General features: G+C 45.9%; 1 protein-coding gene across 3 annotated transcripts in view; it reads right to left on the reverse strand.

Moving 5' to 3' along the window:
* Positions 1–19447, reverse strand: part of PDE8A (phosphodiesterase 8A) — a 153820-nt gene extending 134373 nt beyond the window's left edge. For all 3 annotated transcript variants that reach the window (XM_023254886.2, XM_023254885.2, XR_006598806.1), the window contains exon 1: positions 19086–19447. In XM_023254886.2, coding sequence (XP_023110654.1) covers positions 19086–19292 — 207 coding nt within the window. In that variant the 5' untranslated portion in view covers positions 19293–19447. The remainder of the gene's footprint in view (positions 1–19085) is intronic.
* Positions 19448–23857: the final 4410 nt, after the last annotated feature.

The following is a 23857-nucleotide window of genomic DNA, read 5'->3' on the forward strand; positions in this document are numbered from 1 at the left end:
TGCTTTTATCTAAAAATATTAGGGCAGGAAAGGAAGCCGCTCAAATGTAGTGAATGACTACGTAAATAAAGTAGGTTTTTACTACATACTGACTCCAGCTCTAAACGTGTGGTTACAAACTAAGAAAAAATAGTATCTCTACATGGCTTTAAAATGAAACCAGAACCATTTCTGCAATAATCAAGCACCTCCGCTAATGATATCCAAACTCAGCAATTCCAGGTATTCAATTTCTTGCTTGCTTCTATACGACAAACCCCCTGGACAAGAGTACACTTTGCAAACCTGCACTGGAGGGTTTGATGCACAGTCTGATGCCCAGGCAGCAGCACAGTGCAAGGACCAGACACTAGAACTATTTCTGATGAATATCCTATGAATATCAAAGGTACCCGGGGACAAGGGACAAGCTCAGGCACGTGTTCCAGCTTTGCCAATACCGCAGTGTGACCTTGGGCATGTCTCCTAAATCCCGTAGGGCTTCAATTTCATCCTCCATAGAATGGGAAAGGTGGATATGGTAAAGGTGAAGGTCCCAATAAGGAATAAAATTGTAAGAAAATCAAAGATTGCAGTAAATAAGTGTAACTTACCTGAGCCAAGGTTATATAAACTTTTAATAAAATACAACGCTTTTTCATTATAGACTGCTCAAAATGTTTCAAAGCCTGCCCTGACAGAATTGTTTTTTTAAATCAAAACTTAAAGATAGGATTTAGTTTTACAAGTAGGCTCTAAGGATAGGATCGCAGATATGCATAAACACCTGTGTAAGAAGATGTACGTGGCAGCGTTTGTAAGTGTTTTGAAGACATTTTAATGACATGGGAAGATAGCTGTAATTTATTATTAAATTTACAAGTCAGGATATAAAACTAGAGAGAAGCATGAGTTCAAGCCCCATGAAAAATAAATAAATAAATAAATAAATAAACAAACAAACAGAAGTACACTTAACATTTAAATTTAAAATTTCCTACACATGCACAGGAAAAAAGAATGTAGGTAGTAATTTATATATTAATATATATTAATATATATATATACACATATATATATTAGTATAAAATGTTAATAAGGGTTCCTGCTAGGTTATAAAACTGTAGAGGACCTTGTTTTCACTCATTAATGTAGAAAAGAAAACTGTATTTCACATTATTGTGAACTGAATTCAGTAATACAGTTGACAATTGAACACATTTAAACTGTGAATCCAGTACTACACATTTTTTTAAATGAATATACTACAGCACTATAAAAGTACTTTCTCTTCCTTATGATTTTCTTGATAACATTTTGTTTTCTACAGAGAACACATTAATTCATGTTAATCACTTATAGTGTTAATCAACTACATGGTCAGTAAGACTTCTAGTCAAAAGTAGGCTATTAGTAGTTACCTTTGGGGGAGTCAAAGTTATACATGGATTTTTCTGAACATGCAGGAGGTCAGCACCTCTAACCCCCGCATTGTTCAAAGCTCAACTGTATATTTTAAATTATTTTTTAATTGTCTGTAAGCAGCAAGCAGCATTCATTTGAGGGATGCAAAGTTTCTAAAATATCAAAAATCCAATTAGGCCATGTCACACCAATAATTCCAAGAAAAACCAAGTGATCATTATGTGATTAAGATGAAACAAAAAGGGGGCAGGATAAAATTCTTCTTCTGATAAAATTCGACATTCGTAACTTTTTAAAACCACCCATAGAAAACAGGCCTAGAAAGCTATTTCCTTAATAATAAAGCATATCAAAGTATATTGTCTTAAGCGCAACACCCAAGATCACACCTAAGAATGAGGAACTGGAGATATTACCATTAAAATCAGGATAAAAAAGATGCATGCTAAAACTATTATTGACAATGTTCTGAAACCCCAAAAACAATCCAATAAGGAAACGGATTAAAAAGTATTACTTTGAGAAAGGAAAACCCCAAACCATCCGTCACCTAATAATGTAAACATTTACCTCAAAAATCAAAGACACTATACACTTAAGATTCATCTATTTCTCACACACACACGCGCACACACACACACACAATCAACTAACTATAGAATGTTTAGTAAAATTCAGCAATATCCATATATTTTATCTAACTGAAATAATTAGTTAAAAGATATAAAAAACAAAAGATTCTGGCTCCTACAGAATTATCTTAAAAAGACATGACCCCCATGTGAAAATGCATAAACTAAGATTAATGAATAGTAAATATCATGTTCATGGACAGAAGAAGGCTGTAAAGCTATCAGTTCTTCCTAAATTACAGTGGATTTAACTCTAATATGATCAAAATGCCCCCAAAATTCGGGAGTAGATAAAAAATCATCCTAAAACTGACGTGGAAAAATACACAAAAATTAGTTACGAAGGTTTTTTTCCTGGGACATAATGGGGAAAAGGATTAACCTTATCATACATTATTAAAACATAAAGCTATAAAAATGAAATCAGTGCCTGGAATGCAAGCTGGTGCAGCCACTCTGGAAAACAGTAGGGAGGTTCCTCAAAAAACTAAAACTAGAACTACCCTGTGACCCAGCAATTGCACTACTAGGCATTTACCCACGGAATACAGGTGTGCTGTTTTGAAGGGACACATGTACCCCCATGTTTATAGCAGCACTATCAACAATAGCCAAAATATGGAAAGACCCCCAAACGTCCATCGATGGATGAATGGATAAAGAAGATGTGGTATAGACATACAATGGAGTATTACTCGGCAATCAAAAAGAATGAAATCTTGCCATTTGCAACTACGTGGATGCAACTAGAGGGTGTTATGCTAAGTGAAATTAGTCAGAGAACTTCATGTGACTTCATTCATATGAGGCCTTTAAGAGACAAAACAGATGGACATAAGGGAAGGGAAACAAAAATAATATAAAAACAGGGAGGGGGACAAAACAGAAGAGACTCATAAATATGGGGAACAAACTGAGGGTTATTGGAGGGGTTGTGGGAGGGGGGATGGGCTAAATGGTTAAGGGGCACTAAGGAATCTACTCCTGGAATCATTGTTGCACTATATGCTAACTAATTTGGATGTAAATTTTAAAAATTAAGAAATAAAATTTAAAAAAATATATATATATATTTATATATATATTTATATATATTTATATTTATATATATATATACTATTACAGCACTGATTTCATTTTATTTATATATATATAAATATATATATAAATATATATATGAATATATATATTTATATATATAAAATGAAATCAGTGCTGTAATAGTACGGGCAAAAATAGATAACCAGAAACAGATGACCCAAAGATGTGATCAAGGTGAAAGTATAAGCCTGTAGGGAATAAAAATAATTATTCACATAAAAAGTGCTGTAATAATAACTAGCTGTTCTGAAGTGCTAAGATCCTACCTCACACCAAAATCCAAATACCCAAAATAAACGCCAGATTTAAAACACTAAATGTTGCAATTAAATAAACAGACAAAAAGTTTTAAACATATGAATAAATACTTGACTATATCTGGATGAGTAAGGACTTAGGCTTAAAACAAGGTAAGAAAAATGAAAATTATCAGTGTAAGAGAAAAGGAATCCACTTATAAAGTCAAGCAAATTGAAGTAAAACACTAAATGTAAATTGAAAGTGTGTATGAAATATACATCAATTGCACAGTCGGGGTTTTTCTTAGTGACGTATTTTCTGGATCTATCCACTCAGTGACTCCAAAACGATGTTTCTCCTAGAATAATGAGTACTCTTAGCACCTGAACTGTAGTTTCCTACACCATTTCCCACTAACAGCAGTAGGGCACCCTGGAGCAAAGGCTCATTGCTGGGCTGGGACAGGGAAGGTACAAGCTAAGCCTGGGACAACTGGTTGTGCTTTCAAAGATTAACAGAATCATGTTAAAAGAATACAGAAGTCGGGGCACCTGGGTGGCTCAGTTGGTTAAGCGTCCAACTTCAGCTCAGGTCATGATCTCGCGGTACATGGGTTCGAGCCCCATGTTGGGCTCAGTGCGGACAGCTCAGAGCCTGGAGCCTGCTTCCGATTCTGTGTCTTCCTCTCTCTCTCTACCACTTGTTTCTCTCTCTCTCAAAAATCAGTTAAAAAAAAAAAAAAGAAAAGACAAGACTATAATGGACCCAAACACATCCAACCAATGAAAATCCCTATGTCCACAATTACATTTTTTAAAGATGAAAAGCAAAAAAACAAATACAACAACATATTCATTCCCATTGGAGGCAGCAACTCCTTAACTATTAAAACTGTTAATAAAGGGAGAAACTTACCCTGCTTCTTTAATAGGAGCTATATTTTATAGCAATTAAATAGCCCTGGCCCCAGCTGATGAAGGAAACTTCTGCTTTACACAGAACATCAACTACTGCATGTAGAAAAGCAACTGAATTAGGAAACATCATTCATTAACCCTGATCAGAATTGTTATTTTAGATAATGATTATCAACTGGCGCTTTAAAAAAAAAAAAAAAAAAAAAAGGCAGGGGAAAAAAACCGAGGTGAATAGCCTCTGGTAAACTGCACATTCATATGGCGCCCAGTGCCACACAGATCGCTCTCTGGTCTTATGAGGGGAAACTGATGCACGAGGCAGGGATCAGCTTCTCATCACCCTAACCCAGTGTGCAACCTGAGCATCCATAATGGTGGGTCAGTCAGATCTTCTGTGTCTTCTGATGGGATTCATGGATCACCAATGATGTGTTCTAGCCAAATATACGTAACTTTCATCCATTTTAGGTTCAACTTCCAGTTTACGAGAAATAGGGCAGAAAGAAAGCAAGCTAAATGACACCACAAGGAAACCGGAAGACAAATCCAGAAGTTAGGACAAAGTGGTCAGGTGTCTTTAACAGGTCAGTGTGACAAAAAGTAGGGGGAAGGGAAAAGGACGTGCTAGGTTAAAAGAGATGGAAGGATCTTACCAAGCAGATGCAGTGCAGAGGACATTTCTGAGATCACAGGGGTATCGGTGGAGTCTGTTATGGGTATGAGATAAAACACTACTAAAATGGAAATGTACAGATTGGCTCAAAAAAGGCCATGGCAAAACAATATGTACTTATGGTGGTTCCTCAAAAAGTTCAAAGTAGAATCACCATATAACCTATCAGCTCCACTCCTGGGTGTATATATATTCGAAAGAATTGAAAGCAGGAACTTGAAGAGATCTGTATGACCATGTTCACAGCAGCACTATTCAGGATAACCAAAAGGCAGAAGCAACCGAAGTGTCCGTCAGTGGATGAAAGGATAAACAAAGGGTGGTATAAACACACAGTGGAGTGTTACTCGGCCTTAGAAAACACAATGAAATTCTGAGACACGCTACAACACGGATGAATCCCCAAGACACATCAAGTGAATTAAGACAATCACAAAAGTACAAATACCCTATGATGCCACCTGTATGAGGTACCTAGAGCAGTCAAAAGTCGAATCGTGGCTGCCAGGAACTGGGCGGGGGGGCGGTGGGGGGGGAGAAGGAATGAGGAGTTGGTATCTAACGGGTATGAGGTTTCAGTTTTGGAAGACGAGAAGGTTTTAGAGACAGGTGGCGACGATGGTCGCATGCACTTCATGCCACTGAACTGTACACATGAAAATGATGAAAATGGTAAATTTTATGTTAGAGTACGCTTCGCCATAATTTTGTTTTGAAAAGTACATAGTATATGACCTGATTTCAGTGAAAAAAAATGTGCATATATGAACAGAAAAAGTCTGGAAGGATATATGCTAACATGTTATAATAAATGATCTCTAGGTTGTGGAAACTGCATTTCAGCATTTGTTAATTTTCTACAACACCTGTACTATGTGTACTACTGTAACAGAGATGATGCTGTATAAAGCAAACAGAAAAAGCATTCAGAGTGCTACATTTGATTTCATTATATATATATAATATATATAATTAAAAAAAACTACATTCAATAAAAAGGAAAAGGCTGGAGAAAAAGATCTGCAATAAGCATCAGATCAAAACTTAATTCCCAAGCATATTTAAAAAGCTCTTACAAATAAAAATTTTTAAACTCTAAAGCCCAAAGAGAGAAACAGGCAACAGGCTTGAACAAGGAAGCACCAGTTCCGCTGAAGAGGAAGTTCAAGGGTCCAAAACACTCTTGGGAAAAAAAAAAACAAAACAAAGATGATAAACAATAAATGAAATAAACTCAAATTAAAATACCAATAAAATACCATCTCTCACAATCAGATTGTTGACAGGAAAGCCTAACAAGCACTCTCAGGCGCTCCTGTGATATTAAAATGTGATCACATCTTTCTGGAGGGCAATTTAAGCATATATATATCAAGAGCTCGTAAAAGTTACAATATTATGAACCACTGATACATGAAACACAGATAAAATCTCAAAAACAGACTGCTGAGTGTTCCCTAAGAGTACATACCCACTAAGTAATTCTGTGTATGTGTTTGTGCCCATGTGTGTTTGTTCCAGAACAGGCAAAGCTAATCTACGTGCGGAAAACAATCAGAAGGGTGCTCGCAGAGACGGTGGGGAAAGAGTACATGAGAAGGGGAATGTGGGAACTTTCTGGGGTGATGACAATGTTGTATACCTTGACAGAGGTTCGGATTACACAGATGCATTAGTCAAAATGCAGCAAATGTACAGTAAGTATTTGTGCATTTCACTGCAGTATGTAAATGTTACCTCAGAAGGAAAAAAATACTGAACTCTAATGATACGCGTGTTGGAGCATTTAAGAGAAAGCATACTGATGTCTGCAATTATTTAAAAATTTTTTTTTTAACATTTATTTACTTTTGGGAAACAGACAGAGCATGAACAGGGGAGGGGCAGAGAGAGAGAGAGAGAGAGATGGAATCTGAAGCGGGCTCCAGGCTCCAAGCTGTCAGCACAGAGCCCGACACGGGGCTCGAACTCATCATGAGCCATGAGATGGTGACCAGAGCCGAAGTCGGATGCTTAATTGCCTGAGCCACCCAAGCGCCTCGGTCTGCAATTATTTTAAAATGCATCAAAGAAAAAGGAGATGGATAGAAGGACGGGTAGTTGGATAGATGTGATAAAGCAAGTATAGTAAAATGCTAACGTGAAAATACAAGAGTTAGGTATACGAGTGTCCACCGGAAAACTCCTTCAGGAATGCTGCATATTTGGGGCAGCTGGCTGGCTCAGTCAGTAAAACATGTGGCTCTTGATCTCCAGGTCGTAAGTTCAAGCCCCACAATGAATACAGAGAAGAAAGAAGAAGAAAGAAAGAAAGGAAGGAAGAAATAAAGAAGAAATGTTGTATAGTTGAGATTTTTCATAATATTAAGTGTTAAAAATACTAAAAAATAGCGAACAGCCATGAGGCAGCCTTCTGGAGTATTGGAAATGTTCTATCTCAATCTGTTTGTTATATGCGGCACACGTGGGTAAAATTTTATCAAGCTGTACACTTTAAGATTTTGTACACTTTGCTTACTGCATTTACACCTCAGAAAAGTGTTTTAAATGAACAGCAATCAGAATTAGGACACTGAAGCGTGCATAATTGGGGCACCTGGCAGGCTCAGTCGGTAGATCATCCGACTTTTTTTTATTAAAAAAATTTTTTTAATGTTTATTTATTTGCTTTTGAGGGAAAGAGAGAGAGCACAAACAGAGGAGGGACAGAGAGAGAGGGAGACACAGAATCCGAAGCAGGCTCCAGGCTCTGAGCTGTCAGCACGAAGCCCGACGCCGGGCCTGAACCCATGAACCTCGAAGTCATGACCTAAGCCAAAGTTGGATGTTTAACTGACTGAGCCACCCAGGTGCCCCAGATTATCTGACTCTTGATCTCAGGGCCATGAGTTCAAGCCCCACATTGGGTACAAAGCCTATAATTAATTAATCAATTAATTTTAAAAAATAAAGTACATTTAATTAACATCCTCAAAAGGATAAGGGAATACGCTGCAACCAAAACACATGAATAAGCAGTAATGAAGGGAACAAAGCATAAATCTTGAAGACAAAGACTGTCTGATCTAAGAGCTCCATGGGGCCAGAGAGCGAGGAGGCCTTGAGGGCTGAGTCAGAGAGCCTCAAGCCCAGGCTCAGCAGCCCTCTGGACTCCCGCACAGAGATGGGAAAAGGAAGCAGAGACACAGAGGACAGATCCAGAAGAGTCTAAAACCCACCATCTGGAGAGAGCTGTAGAAGGAAAGGAGGAAATGCAAGAGGGACATTTGAGGAAATAATAGTTAAATGTTTCCTAGAGCTAAAGAACAAAACTGTTCAAAAACTCATTTTAATCACAGTTACTTAAAGTCATCTACATGGACATAGGAAACACACCACCATTTTCTGAGAAGTATCTCCTGATTGTGCAATTTCAGTGATCCTTGCTCCTTTCCCTATTTTTCAAGTTGTCTGCAATGAACATGACTTTTACAATAAGGAAAGGTAACAGTTTACTTTTATAAAACAAATCCAGAATCAAGAGACAAGCGAGGCTTCTCAAAATCTCCCACCTCTTGGGACGGCTGGGTGGCTCAGTCGGTTGAGCGTCCGACTTCGGCTGAGGTCATGATCTTGCAGTTCATGGGTTCAAGCCCCACGTCGGGCTCTGTGCTGACAGCTCAGAGCCTGGAGCCTGCTTCGGATTCTGTGTCTCCCTCTCTCTGCCCCTCCCCCATTCACACACTCTCAAAAATAAATAAAAAATTAAAAAACAGAAACCAACAACAACAAAACTTCCCACATCTCCTTCCTCTGGCTGCCGCCCTGTGCTATCACAGTGAACCTGCTTCTAAGTGCTCACCACAAACATGGGTACGTTACTTGATCTCTTACGTTTTTGCTTCTTTAGATCTTCAACAGGGACAATAAAATCCCCCCTTCCTGCCTCACAGGAGTTTGGGGAGCATCAAATGAGGTGATATATAAAACTAGCACTTGGTGAGCCACTGAGCACTATACAAATGGCTACATGTTATCACAACTTCGAAGCTGGTAAACCCTAAAATGAGTCACCCTCCACCGCCAGCACCCCTCACTCCCCAAATCCAATCTGTCCTCTGGCCTACCAGCTTTTCCTTTGCTCATTCCATCCTTCCCAACCCACTGCATGACATGAATTATACCCGGTCTTATCTTGTGCCCAAACCACAGCCCCAGGCCCTGCCTTCCCTCACCCACCCCTCACAACTTCCTCCTAAACCTTCACCTTCATAAAATACGCTTATTTTATAAGGACCCTGCTGAAAACAAGAAGCCTTTAGGAGTTGTCAAGGTTTGTAGGATGGACTTCACAACCTCTTCACCCTGGCTTTTGGGTCCTCCCTCCCACACATGGTCAAGTTCCTCAAATTCTGCAACAAGCCAACACCTCCCACCCCAGGCAATCCCCCATCCTGTACCTATCTAGGTCCTCCCGGCCTTTACCAGGCAGAGGGGAAGGGGTTGACCCGGGCTCTCTCTGCACCTTTTGACCAATCCAGATCTAGCTCCTGCCAGTTCTCTAAACACCCTCTCCATCCCTCAGGTGCAATCCTCACTTCCAGGTCAGAGGCCTGCCCCCCCTTTCCTTATGCCCTGAGGGCAGGGCCTGGCAAAGTCCTCTGACATCCTCTATACTAGGCCCTGGAATTGATCTGCTAATCATTCTAGTACTTAAACTTTCTTTGCCTAACTGGATTTCATAGGAATTATTTCTTCGGTTCTCTTTGTAGCTTTGATATCTATGTGTATATCATATCTTTTTTTTAAATTTTTTTTAACGTTTTATTTTTGAGACAGGGAGAGACAGAGCATGAACAGAGGATGGTCAGAGAGAGAGGGAGACACAGAATCTGAAACAGGCTCCAGGTTCTGAGCAGTCAGCACAGAGCCCTATGCAGGGCTCGAACTCACGGACCATGAGATCATGACCTGAGCCGAAGTCGGACGCTTAACCGACTGAGCCACCCAGGCACCCCTGTGTATATCATATCTATTGCCACATAAGATACTGTTTAGCTATTATGCTTTAAATAAAAAGCTGTGCTTCATAAATTCTTCTATAACTTCTTCCTCTCAACATTGTTTTTGAAATTGACCTATGTTGATACCTACAGCTATAAACCATTCATTTCCAAAGCCATAAAATATCTCTTTTTGATATATTTGAGTACCTCACAACTTATTTATCCATTATATCGTTGATGGATATTTAATAAAACATTTGTTATTAGAAGCAACGCTACCATGAACATTCCTGTGCATGTTTCTAGCTCACATGTGTTAAGTTTCTAGAGTGAGGCTGCTAGGTCACAGGGTCACACAATCAACCGTACCTGGTAATGACAATGGTCTTCCCCAGTGGATGAAATACTTCTACCTACAACGTTGAAGATTGCCTCAAAATACTGTCAAGCGTTTAAATGTTTGCCAATTCATGGGTGTAAAATGTTATTTCACTGTGGCTTTAATCTGCATTTCCCCAATGGGGTCAAACATCTTTTCATGTGTTTATTAGCCATTTGTTTTCCTCTATAATAACAGGCCTGTTCCTGTCTTTAACTGTTTTTCAACCTGGCTGTCTTTTTTTTTAATTGACATGCAGGAGTTCTGTATATTCTGGGTGCTCATCCTTTATTGGTATTGTGTGTTACAAATTTCTTCTTCCAGACGATGGCTTTCCCTCCTTTTCACTCTCTTTTGATGAGAAGTACTTTAAGGTAGTTGAATTTATCAACCCTTTCCTTTCTGGTACATCGTTTGTGTAAGTTGTTTAATAAACCCTTCCTTACCCAGAGGTCATGAAAGGATTTATATTTCCTTTTAAGAAAAAAGTGTTAAAAACTTCAAAAAGGAAGTTATATAAGTGGTCCATAAGCACATAAAAAGTACTCAAAATTATTAGCCATCGAGGAAATGCAAGTCAAAACCACAATGAGAAACCACTATACATCCACCAGGATGGCTAAAATTAGGAACCTGGTAACACCAAACTGTGGCAAGGATGTGGAGCAACCGAACCTTTACTACCCTTTGTTGGCAGGAGTGTGAAATTGTAGAACCACCTCGGGAAAGGTCAGGCAGCGTCCTAAAAAGCTGAACATACAGCTATCCTATGATCCCGCAACTCTGCTTGGTATTTCCCCAAGAGAAATGAAAACATATGTCCACAAGATAACTTCTACTAGAATATTCACAGCAGCTTTATGCATAATCGCCAAAAATCAGAAACAGCCCTGTTGTTAACCATCACAAGAGAATGGAGAAGTGGAATGGGATGGAGTCCTACAGCAGAATACGACTCAGCAAGAAAAAGAACAGGCTACTGATGCATGTGACACAGACCAATCACAGAAATACTGGGCTGAGTGCAAGGAGCCTTACACAAAAGAATACATGTTTTAAGATTCTATTCCTATGAAGCCTAGAATAGGCCAAAAAAAAAAAAAAAATTATAATGGCTAAAAATCACATCAATGGCTGCTGGTAGGTGGGGTTAGGAATGGGGAAGGAGCACGACCTGAGAACTTGCTGGGGGCACAGTAGTATTCCGCATCTGGGCAGAAATCTGCATTTAGATGGTGCATACATTTGTCAAACAAAAAGGAAACAAATTTATGGGGCGCGTGGGTGGCTCAATTAAGCGGTTAAACATCAGACTTTGGCTCAGGTCATGAACTCTCAGTTCCTGAGTTCGAACCCTGCATCGGGCTCTGCACTGACAGCGTGAAGCCTGCTTGGGATTCTCTCTCTGCCCCTCCCCCCCCCCCACATGTTTTCTCTCTCTCTCAAAATAAATAAACTTAAAAAAAAAAGGAAACGGGCGCCTGGGTGGCTCAGTCGGTTAAGCATCTGGCTTCGGCTTAGGTCGTGATCTCGCAGTTTGTGAGTTCGAGCCCCGCATCGGCTCTGTGCTGACAGAGCATTTTGGGAGCATCTGGGTGGCTCAGCTGGTTAAGCTTCCAATTCTTGATCTCAGCTCAGGTCTTAATTTCAGAGTGAGTTCGAGCCCTGCATTGGACTCTGTGCTGGATGTGAAGCCTACTTCAAAACAAAACAAAACAATTAAAAAAAATTTTTTTAAACATTTATTTATTTTTTGAGAGACAGAGACAGAGAATGAGCAGGGGAGGGGCAGAGAGAGGGAGACACAGAATTTGAAGCAGGTTCCAGGCTCTGAGCTGTCAGCAACAAGCCTGACGCGGGGCTCGAACTCACAAGCCATGAGATCATGACCTGAGCCGAAATCGGATGCTTAACCAACTGAGCCATCCGGGGGCCCCACAAACAAACAAATTCTGAACTCTAGTAAGTGATAGGTGTACTGAAGTGTTCACAGATTAAGTATACTGATATGTGGAACTTTGAAATGCATGCAAAAATAAAACAGATTGCAATGGACAAAGGCACAGAAAGATGTGACAAAGCAAATAAAGGAAAACATTCACTGCAGCATCTAGGAGGCAGGGAGAAGGGGGTAGACATTCTTTCAACTTTGCTGTAGGTTTGAAAATTTTCACAATATCAAAGGACAAAAATATATTTTCAAATGGAAGAGACCGGCTTTAAAAAATAAGATCTATTTGGGGCACCTGGGTGGCTCAGTCAGTTAGGTGTCCAACGTCGACTCAGGTTATGAGCTCATGGTTTGTGGGTTTGAGCCCCGCGTCAGGCTCTGTGCGGACAGCTTGGAGCCTGGAGCTTGCTTTGGATTCTGTGTGTGTATGTGTGTGTGTGTGTGTGTGTCTCCCCTCCCCTGCTCATGCTGTCTCTCTCTCTCTCAACAATAAACATTAAAAAAAATTTTTTTAAATAAGACCTATATCAGCAAAGTCTGCCTTTGAGAAAGGTGACTGAAAGAAAAAGATCAATCCTTACATGTGATAGTGCCTTGGGAGTTTGCAAAACACTTTTACACCAATTATTTTAAGTGATCCTCACCAAAACCTGGGTATTCTAGCCTCATTTACACTTGAGGAAACTTGGGATCAGAATCTGGCAAATATCACACAGCAGGTGCCCGACGGAGCTGGACCTAAAAGCGAAGGTCTCAGGCGCTTCTTCCTGGGTTCCTTCAAACACACCTCACTGGGGAGCTGCCATCATCTCCAAAAGGCTGAAGGCCACATGGAAACTGCCCACGTGCCACTAGCTCTTTGGGCTGTCGCACGAGCAGAGTGACAGGAGCTGAAGGGGCTACGGTCGCTAGCAGCGCGGGCAAGAGACACGAGCAGACAGTGAAACAGCGCGACTCAACACCCCAAATCTACTCCAAACCCATTCAGAACAAAAGCACTGGCAGGCCGCACACTGAGCTCTCTGAGGCCATCTTCAAACCTTAGGGACCTCTGTGACATCCTTCCCATCTGGGTGGACGGACAACCTGCGTACGGTGCCTAAGACACTGCAACACAAAACTTGTCACAACACTTCTCTGACAAGACGCTCCGCCACTCTCCTTTCCAGAGCAGAACCACAGGAGAACAGAAGGAGGGGACCCAGGAACATTGCTCAACGCGAACACGGCCAAAATTGAAGGCAAAAGCTTTTAGTAACCACCCCGCACATTAATCACTGGCTGCAGGGTATTTTGGCTTTTTGTTAAAGCACATACAACACACCCCGACACTTTTTGTTAATTTAGACAAGGTGAACTAGACCTGTGGAACGTGAACGAAAGCCCTTTCGGCCTTAGAGACGGGTGTATTATTTATCCAAACATTCACTGAGTGTGCCAACCACTTTGGGAAATGTAATGAAACCAGGACAGAGTCCTTGTCCTCAAGAGGCCTGTAATCCAGCAGGAGGCTCAGGACAGATCTCCCAGGCCTACTCGGCCTACAGGGGAAGATCTAAGAGCAGAGAAAAGAGAGTTCAAGTACAACCAGAGGCTCAAGAAAGATTTCAGCTGGGCCTTGAAGATGCAGACATGCAGAGCTGGGGGTGGGGAGTGTGGTGCTCTGGGCAAAGGCTGATGGGAAGAAATAGCTCCGAGGGGGCTCCTGGCTAAGGAAGGCCACCTGAAGCCTGAGCCGGAGGAAGGGAGGGTGAAAAGGACTCCCGAGGGATGCCTGCCAACTCTTGTCAGAGAGCAAAGAGAACAAATTAGAGGGCCCCACAGACGTCTGACTTCGGGAGTTAGCCGGGGCAGGGCCAAATATGGCTGCGACTCTCAGGAGAGCGGGAACCCGAGGGAGGGCTGAGTCAATTTCCCCAGCAAGTCAGGACTTAACAAAACCCTGATAATGTGCATTCAGGACGCCTGCTCAAAACCCAGGTGGACCTGTGACACCTGCAGCCTGGCAGAAAGCCGAGGATGGGAAATGTAACGGAGAGAGGGAGTTAACAGAGAACAGCCCAGGAGCAATGGGTTTGAATCCCTAACTGTATATGCCTAACCGTAAAAGCGTGGGTGAGTTTCCAACCTACAGCGTCTTATCTGCAAACGGGAAACGACACCCAGTCATCTCCCAGGATTGCATGGATTACATGAGATAACATCGGTAATACATACATGCAGCACAATGCCCACAACATCAAAAGCATCCAAGGAACGGTGGGTATTGCGTCTATGAGTAGTCTGCACTCCAGGAACTTCCGAGTCCGGGCCTCCTACCACGCTTCACGGTATTGAGAAACCAGGCTGAAGCCACTGACCTTGGACAAGACCAAAGGATTACTCACGTCCTAAGCAACTTCTCCCTCGGCTCTTTGATTTTTAATTAAAAAAAAAAAAAAAAAAAAAATCTGTCCTTTAAGGCATTTTAGGTTATCCTGAGACATCTGCCTCACCCTGTACACTCACATCACGAACCTTCTGGTACAAGGGGAAAAACCAGTGTCATGAGCCACTTCACAGGGAGCATCTGTGCCAGAAGGGACCACAGGCCTCATCCCAGCCCTCACAAGGAGGGTCTAGACTAGCCCAGCACCAGTCTGGGCTGATAAGAGTTGTGACACTCAAAACATCTATCTTAAGAAACACGCTTCAAGTTACAGGGTAAGGACAGCGCTAGAACAGTTTAGAATATGCATGCAAAGTATCATATACATAATAAGAGTTCGAGAAAATATAAAAAGCATTATCTTTACAGCCAGTCCTAGCCAGATAATAAGATTCTATATACCAAAAGGCTTAAGGACACAATGATGAGAGAAGGGATGGCCCTGAGCCACAGAGATAAATGACAGTTACTCATTCCAGGAAAGAAAGTTAGGTCTCACTCTGTCAACTACACTTTGAGAAGGAAACTTTCAATCATTCCATAATCCACCAAGAATCAGTGACCCCTAATGGGGGGGGGGGGGGAGGGGAAATCAGGCAGATCACACAAACAGAAATTTGCTTCAGTTAGGGAAATATAAAAATTTCATTAATGCACTCTGTACATTAAGAGCAGGTGACAAATTTTATTCCATGGCTAAGAAACACCAAGAAACTACTAAACTCTGGATGAGCAGGCTGGTTAGTTTGGCCAGTTTTGAGGAAGAAGGGAAGAAGGGGAAGGTAGTGAAAAATCAGAGAAAATCGGGCGAAGGAAAAGGGAAGGACAGAAGCAGACTAGAGACAGAACGGAGAGTCCGTGTGAGCGGATTCTGAGTGCTAAAGCCAGCAACCCTTGGTGACAGGTTAGTGGAGAGCCACACTACTGTCACCTGTTGTGTACTGCCCGCCCAGCTGCACTAATCCTTAAATCTGTGGAGGGAGATCTACCCTGCTCACCAGGGTGGAAATATATTATTCCCTGGTATAAATGCTCCTAAGGGGCAATAACCAGAAACTTCCATAAAACCAAATCTAAATCCTTCAGCCTCCACTCTAGTTAAAACCGGTTTCTATTTCCTTTATATGGGCTGGGTGCATTTTCCACTTCAATGGCCTGGTTCACACAATTCTTAATTCAACAGATGTCTGTGGAAGGCCCACTACGGGGGGGGGGGGGGGGGGGGGGGGGGGGGGGGGGGGCAGCAGTGAACAAAACAGACGTGACTGCCATCCTCACAGAACTGATTAGTGACAAATGGTGGGGGACAGGGAGTGGGGGGAGGCATGGATCATAGCAGTGCAAGGGGGCGCTTGCAAAAAGGAGGGGGCCTAGGCTCTCCTCTGACACTCTTGCCCCCACGCTCAAATCTTTCAAGGTCAACTCGAGTCCTAGCTAAGGAGAGGGAAAACCAAATTAATCCAAAGGCTGACAAGAAAATATGGAAATGTTACAGTTAAAGCTCACGCTGATTAAAAACCAAACGAAACTCTAAGTGTTCAAACTGAAGACAGCATTCATTATCTGTCACCACATAGACTGTAACTCCCGAAATGAGTAAACAGAACGTTTTTAGTAATACTTAAATAAGTTCATAAAGATGACCCAGCCTAATATATTCCAAGGCCCTGAAGTACCTTTGGAATCATTAAGAAGCAAATTACATTTACTATGTTTTAATGTTCAGTATATTTCTTGTACTTTGAATATTGGGATCATGTGAGGGATCATGTCCTAACATGTGGCCCAAGACATACCTCAATAAAAAGGCTCTATAACCAAACAAGTTTGGGAACTGCTGACACTCTGAACGCCATTTGGCGATTCCCAGCGTATTTTAGGAAATTCAGTTTTCTGACAAATCCTGCATAAACTTAGTCTGAGCCAGTATTGCCCACACTCACTTGGACATGGCTCCTTTTTTTCATTTAATACCTATTAACGGTCAACAAACTGCTCAGGGAACACATGGGGGGTACACTACGGTGTAGGGGATGCGCTGCGTAATTAATTTGAAAACGCGATTATCCGTCTCCCGAGCGTTTTGATGAACTGATGTTTCCTATGTAGGCTAGTAAAATACAAAAACTTCCCCAATGAAATTCTTTTTGAAATTTAAGACAAAACATTTTTCAATGAGCCAAAATTGGATCTTAGTGTTTTAATTATAAAGGAACTCAAATTAATCGTATAACGACTTGAGTTTGCTAAATTACTGGAAGCTTATCTTCTCTAAACACGTAGTTTTAGATTTCCAGAGTACATTTGATACTTCATTGTAAAAGATTCATCCTGTTAAAAAATAAAACATGCTGATATTTACCTCTGCCCTATTACCTGAAATGCCTAAATACAAATATCTGTAACTGAGATGTGTATCAACACATGTACAGTTTGTGAATAACAAGCATTTCTGTGGTTGTGGTGTTGTTATTTATAATGGGATTCCTCCTCTGGAAATACTAATATTACCTTAAACCGTATACTGGAGGTTTTAGGGAATAAAATTCCAGTGACTGAAAAGCTTCATCATTCAGTTAACCATAAAGAACAAGTTCGACACATTCATTTAGCACCTACTATATGCATGCCAATGGATTAGGCACTGTAACGATGCACGCTATCTTTCTGGGCCTCAACTCAAGACAGTGGTCTGACAATGGGACAGAATATGTAAGACTCAAATCAGGGGCTCTTCAGACACTGTGGACAGCAGAAGAACATAGCTGCTACCCTGGAGATACTAACAAGACACACAGGTGAATTTTAGGACACCTACACCACCATAAAAAGGCCAGTAAGACACAGGGCCTCTTTCTACAAGTGCTGGTTTGGTGACCTAAAAGGTCATTATTAGTTAATGCAAGATAACCAATATTAGATGTGGGTCAAAAATGTGAAAGCCCTTGTTAATTCCATATTCAATTTCACTTGTGTAATGCTTTTTTTTAAGCCAATGAGGTAGGCTTAAAGTAGAAGCATCACACGGATATTAAGAGCAGCTTGGATTAACAGCCTAAAACCATCTCAGGTGTCTTCAACAATCTGTAGAAGGAATCCCAACCTCTGCTAATCAGAACAAAGTTAGACTTTCACAGAGGGTACTGGAGGGGTGGGGAAATCACTTCAGCTAGGTTACGCAACACTAGAAAAAGACTTTTCAGTTTCGTATAGAAAGAGCGTCGTGGACGACTGCTAGAAATTTAACACAGAAAGTGAACAAACGGTATCAAACTTGGGAGGTCTAGCCATCTCCGGTGAGCAAGAAAATCCAGACAATTCTGCAAATGACTTTTAAAAAGCAGCCGCAACGAGAGGGGAGGATGATCAACACTCTGAGGCCATGCACAGCAGAATTCTTTCTTCTGGTCTAATTAAACATAAATGCACGAATTCCAGCTCTAAAATTTCAAATCCAAGAACTGGAAAGCCGCCTCTGTGTGTCTTCATGAACATCTTTTCCCTTTTTTCCATTATTGTCCCTTTAGAAAAATCTTAACAAACAGTAAAGCCCAGAAACTTTGACAAAACATAAGCCAAGGCGATACACGCCGGAGAAGACACACAATTCTGAAAAACAGTCACAAAATGTCCTAGTGAGACTACTTAATAAAAAATTAACTTTGTTCTGCTGAATGCTTCAAACGTCGCGTGTCTAATAGTATTTTCTCATTACATATGCTTTAAATACACCACGTATGCTAATAACCGTGAACCTCAAATACGTGTGCATTGAAGCAGAGCTGTTGTGGCTTCAGATTACATTTTAATAGTCCCAAAGAAACTGGGAAATTGCAACCGCATGCATGTGCAAAGCTGACGGAGGGGAAAACAAAACAGGGTGGTAGGACCCAGCGCCTCGGCTTCCCAGTGCTAGCCGCCCTTCCCTTAACATCACGAGAACCCAAAGAACAAAGTTCACGCTGATTTAACGTTTCTGGGGCGCGCCACCACATCCCGGGGGTTCCCCGCTCTTGGAAGGCGAATTGACTCGAGCGCCCCGGTCAAGTTCACGGCGGGCCCTGCCAGCTGAGACTTCGGACGGGTCCCGGGAACCGACGCCGCGGCTCGGAGGGCGTCCCGATCGCAACCCTACCGAGGAGGGTCCGAGGACGCGCGGCTCGGTCTGCCCTCGGGACGCTGCCCCGGCCAGCGGGCGCTGGCGCCCGTCAAAGTGACCCAAAGCCCGGCGAGAGGGCACGCGGCCCGGGAGGGCGCCCCGCCCGGCCCCGCCGCGGGAAAGTTGCCGCCCGGCCGGGCCCGACTTTCGCCGCGGACCGCGGACCGCAGCCCCTGAGCCCTCCCCCGCCCCGGCCGCCCGCCCGGCGCCCCTTACCTTCCTGCCGCTGCCGTCGCGAGGCTCGGACTCCGCGAGGCCGGCACCGCGGGCCCCGGGCGAGGCGGTGGTCTTCTGGCCGGGTGGGAGGCGCGGCCCGGCGGGCGGCGGCGGCGCGGCGGCGGCGCCCGGCGCGTCCTCGGCCTCCTTGCCGCCGTGGTACGCCGCCCGGCCCTCGGAAATGTGGATGCTCGGTGCGCAGCCCATGCTGGCGGCGGCGCGGCGGACACGCTGGCGGGCAGCCGCGATCCGGTCAGCAAACGGCCCGCCCGGCGCCTCGGGGCCGCCGCGGGCGCCGTGTCATCGCCGCCTGGGCGGGCGGCGGCGAGCGCGGGTCTCGCGTCAGGAAGTGCGGCCGCCCCTTTTATCGCGGTGCGGGCGCGGCGGCGGCGGCGGCGCTGGGGAGGGGGCGCTGGGGCGGGCGGCGCGCCGCGGCCGCCCCTCCGAACATGCCCTTCCTGAGGCGGGAGCCGCCGGCCGCCTCCCTCACATCGCCGCGCTCGCCTGGCCGCGCCGCGCTTCCGGGGAATTTCGGGGGAGGAGATTTGCGCTCTCCCAACCCGGGAGCGGGCAAGTCCGCGCCGCGCGAGCGACACCGCCCTGGCCGCGGGGCGGCGCGACCCCCGGGGGAGGTGCGCTCCCCGCCGCGCCCGCCGCCGCCTCCCCGGGCCCGCAGCCCGCGCCGCTCCGCCCGCTGGGCCGCCGCCCCGCGAAGAAACGCCCCTGGCCCGAGCGCCGGCGGCGGGGAAGACTGGCCCGCGCGCTCCCGCCTTTGCGGGGTGTGGGGGGGGGGCGGGGGTCGAAGGACGCCCGTCGGGGCGACGAGGCCGCGGCCGGCCGTGTGGGGGACAGAGCCGTCGCCTCCAGCCGGGTCTGGGGCCGCGCCGTCGAGAAGCGCGGAAGCGGCTGCGCTCGCCGGTCTGCTGCGGGCGGCGCGGCTCCGGCTCCGCGCTCCGGGCCGGGTCTTGCGGGCAGCACGCCGCGCCCAGCCCCCAGCGGTGACCTCCAGCGGGTGCTGGCGTCAATGCAAAGCAGCCGGGGCGCCCGCCGCCACCTCCCGGCGCCGCGGAAGAGTGAGCATGCGCGGCCACGACGGGAGGGGGCGCGCGGCCCGGCTGCCGAGAGGAGGAAAGCGACTCGCCCAAGGACACACGGCCGCCTCGGGCCTGAGGCCATAAAAATCCGGACCGCTGGGTTCGAATCCCGGTCCCGTAACTTAGCAGCTACTTGACTTCGGTCAGGCCACTACCGCTGAGCCTTGGACCTCTCATTCACTGACGAGGCCCGTGGAAGGACCTCCGTTTGGGGCCGGCGTGGGGGGGGGGAGGGGTGGCAAGGAAGGCACCCCAACTCCGGGTCCCGGGCGGGTGCGGTCTGGGCGTCACGCCGGGGCCCGCAGTGCCCGTGCGTTCCCTCTTGAGCCCAGACCTGGAGAGCCAACGCCTGGCTGGCTGCACTGGCGACCTGGAGGCGGCAGTGTCGAGAAGCTGTGTTTCGTGGCAGGCGGGGGTGGGGGGACATTTTCCTCCCCTCACCTGGTGCCCAGGGCTCCAGTGGCTCCCGACCTGCAGGCACAGCCGTGCAAAGTGGGGCCTGTGAAGAGCTGTCAGAACCGCAGCTCACCCCACACACCACCACTAGCTCTCTGTGTGACCTTGGGCGAGTCACACAACCTCTCTGTGCCTGAAGCTGCAACCCCAGCCCTTTGGAGGACGACGCTCCTGGGTGTCCGACATCACGCATCCCGCAGCGGCCCACCTCGGGCCTGCCCCCCACTCTCCCCCCTCCGTGTGGTTCCCGGTCCGGGGAGACCCCAGCGAGGGCGATCCCCTCCTTTCCTCTCCCGCCGTCCACACCTTTCCTAACGCGGCCCCGCGGCGACCCAGAGATGCCGCCGCTCACGCCTCGGACCGGCTACCGTGAAGCCCCGGAGGCGTACTCCGGACTGGAGTCCCCGCCGTGGCGCTGGGACGGCGGCACCGGCTCAGGTGCCGGGTCGCCTGCGCCGCCCGAGCCTCAGGACGCCAGGGAGCCCGAGATCCGCAGCCCCGGCGCTTCTCGAGGCGCAATCTTCCGGGCCCGAGGTACCCACTGGGCGGTTTCCCGACGGCGGCGGAGCAGAAAGGCCGGGGAACCCGAGAGCGGCTCGGTGCTATCAGCCCTCTTTACTAGCCGAGCTGGCCCAAGGCCCTGGCACGTGACTCCATTATCAAATTTAAGCACGTTTAGCAGTAATTATATTTATGCCTCCCTACCTTATAAAAGTACCACCGGCTCAATGATGTCTTGAAAGACACAGGAAAAGATTCTTACTATCACCCGTTACTCCACCTAAACTGTAGACTGTTTTCTGCCTCTGTTCTGCAGATTTTAGAAGGTCAATTTTCCGGGCATAATCTGGACTCTTCTAAATAAAGAGTAATTCATGAAGAGAACGCTTTGAACCACCAGAGTGCATGAAAGCCTATCGCCCGCCCTCTGCCCTCCCCGCCTCGCCAAGAAGTGAGGCCTTGGTGACTCCGTGCGTGCCCTGACCTTGCCTTCTCAGGCTCCAGGCTGTTTCAGCCCTCTCTGGCCCCTCCCTTCGCAAGCAGCACCTCGGTGCCCTAGCCTATCCTTGAAAATCCTGGAGCCCTGTGCTAGTTACGGGGTTTGGGGTTGCTTTTTCCTGTGCCCACTCTGCTGGTCAGCCCACCCTGGGCTGCCCAGGCGATCTCAAGCTGGTCAGAGACCTGCCTGATGGCAGTGTTGACTGATTTCCTGCTCTGCCATTTGGGGATCCTGAGGCTAAAAAGGACGCAGGGCCAGACAGGAAAGGAGTCATCCGCCTGCTTCTGGGGTCACCGACAGCAACCCCCCACTCACTTCTTTCCACACTCAGGAACTCTACCTGGGACGCTCGGGGAAGTCACAACCCGCATCCCAGCTTCAAGCCCTTAACCTCAATTCCACCCTGCCCCCACGTTCTCCAGCCCAAACCTGCACCCTGAGGTCCCTGAACACTTCTCCACCCTATGAAACCCATTTCCCTGGGCCTCGGTGACAGTGGATAGAAAAGGGACACATTGACAGAAGTAATCCAAACCTCGCTGGCATGGGCCACCCACTAGCTAGCTCCCTCAGGGCTCCCGGGTCCCTACAAAGAATCCCACCACCACCGGGAGGTGTCTAAGGAGCTCCTGAATGATCCCGATCCTGCTGGAGGAGAGGCAACCCCCACCATACCAGCCACGTGGACGCCTCAAAGTTCACGCAGACCACCCTCCACCGCCATCCCCAGACTGTGCTGCGGGCACCCAGTTCCCTATCGGGATCTCCCCTCGCCTTCCTCACTGAGCTGGGCTGGAAGCAGCTGCAGGTGGGAGAGCTCCTGTGCCCCGGGGGGCTGAATCCCAGCCCTGCCATTTGTCATTTCTCAGAACTGCTTTCCTCCCCTGTAAGTCTGGGATTCGTGACATCTACCCCACAGAGATTAAACAGGCTAACTGATGTCAAATGCCCAAACGACTACTGAACCTCTGTGTCCTCCTTAGCTCACTGCCTTCTCCCAGGCCCATTCTACACCACCTTCCTCCAGGCCTACCCCAGACTCCTGGAAACCTATGGAAGACGTGAAATCACCATGAGGATCAATATCCCTACAAATCTATGCATCACACTTCATCTGGTTAATTTCTCTTTCCAATCTTTGTATGATGTGACTTCTTTTAAATGTCATTTTAAAATTACACATTCTATAATTTACACATGAATACATGTTAGCAAAATAATTTTTAAAAATCAAACTAAGCAGGAGTATATAAAGTGTGCAGAGGCAAAGGAAAGTCTCGCTTCCTTCCCCGCTTTCTTCCTTCCTTCCTTCCCTATTGTTAAGTTTCGACTGTATGCTTCCAGACCTGTTTCTATGTTAAACATGTTACACCCGCGCGTGCGCGTGCATGGGCACACACACACACACACACACACACACACACAGCTATTATAGTATCCTAAACAGAGCTGCAGTGAACATCCTTGAATATAACTTTCTGTAGGATGGACTCCTAAAAGTTGAATTGCATGGTCAAAAGGTATGTCCCACCCCATCTCAGCTCCAGAAGGGATGAAAACATAGCAAGAAACCAGCCAAAGCTGAAGGATTGAGAAGGGGAACTCCCTGGATACCCCCTTCCGCCCCTGGATAAGAAGAGGTGACCCAGCTAGTCCCAGATGCAAGCCTCTCCTGGTCAACCTGTCCAGATTCACAGGCCCTCCTTATCTTCCTTTCTCCTGGTACTCCCACGCCTTTAGTGAAGTATATTTGACTGTTCCAGCCTTTCTCAGATGAATGCCCACAGTTAGGCCAGAACTGGAAGGAGGGAGGAGCGCCCCCTAGAGGCCAGATGGTGAGTAATAAGTCCCCAGGACTGTTCACTTCCTCCAGAATTTAAGTGTGTACCTGCATTTTTCTCCTCCATCTGGCTCCAGACCCTTGGTATTGTAGTTCACCTAGAGCCTGGGATTAACAACCCAATGGGACTCCCTTCCTCAAAATGGCCTGGAATCTCAGGCTGCTTCATTTCCCATAAAGGGCTCTATCTCCAGTACCCACATGCCCTGTGTGCCCTGTTCCTCGGTTCCATCCACCCTTTCCCACTAGGCAAGGGGGTCAGATCCTCTCCCACCAATGATAAAGTCCAGATTTCTTAAAACTGCCAAATTTGACTGTAAATATCAGAAACCCAACTCCTCCTAGCTTAGCAAAAGTGGGTACTTCTTGGTTAATTTCCTCA

The sequence above is a fragment of the Felis catus genome, chromosome B3 (assembly GCF_018350175.1).
Source record: "Felis catus isolate Fca126 chromosome B3, F.catus_Fca126_mat1.0, whole genome shotgun sequence".
In the NCBI taxonomy this organism is placed as follows: domain Eukaryota; kingdom Metazoa; phylum Chordata; class Mammalia; order Carnivora; family Felidae; genus Felis; species Felis catus.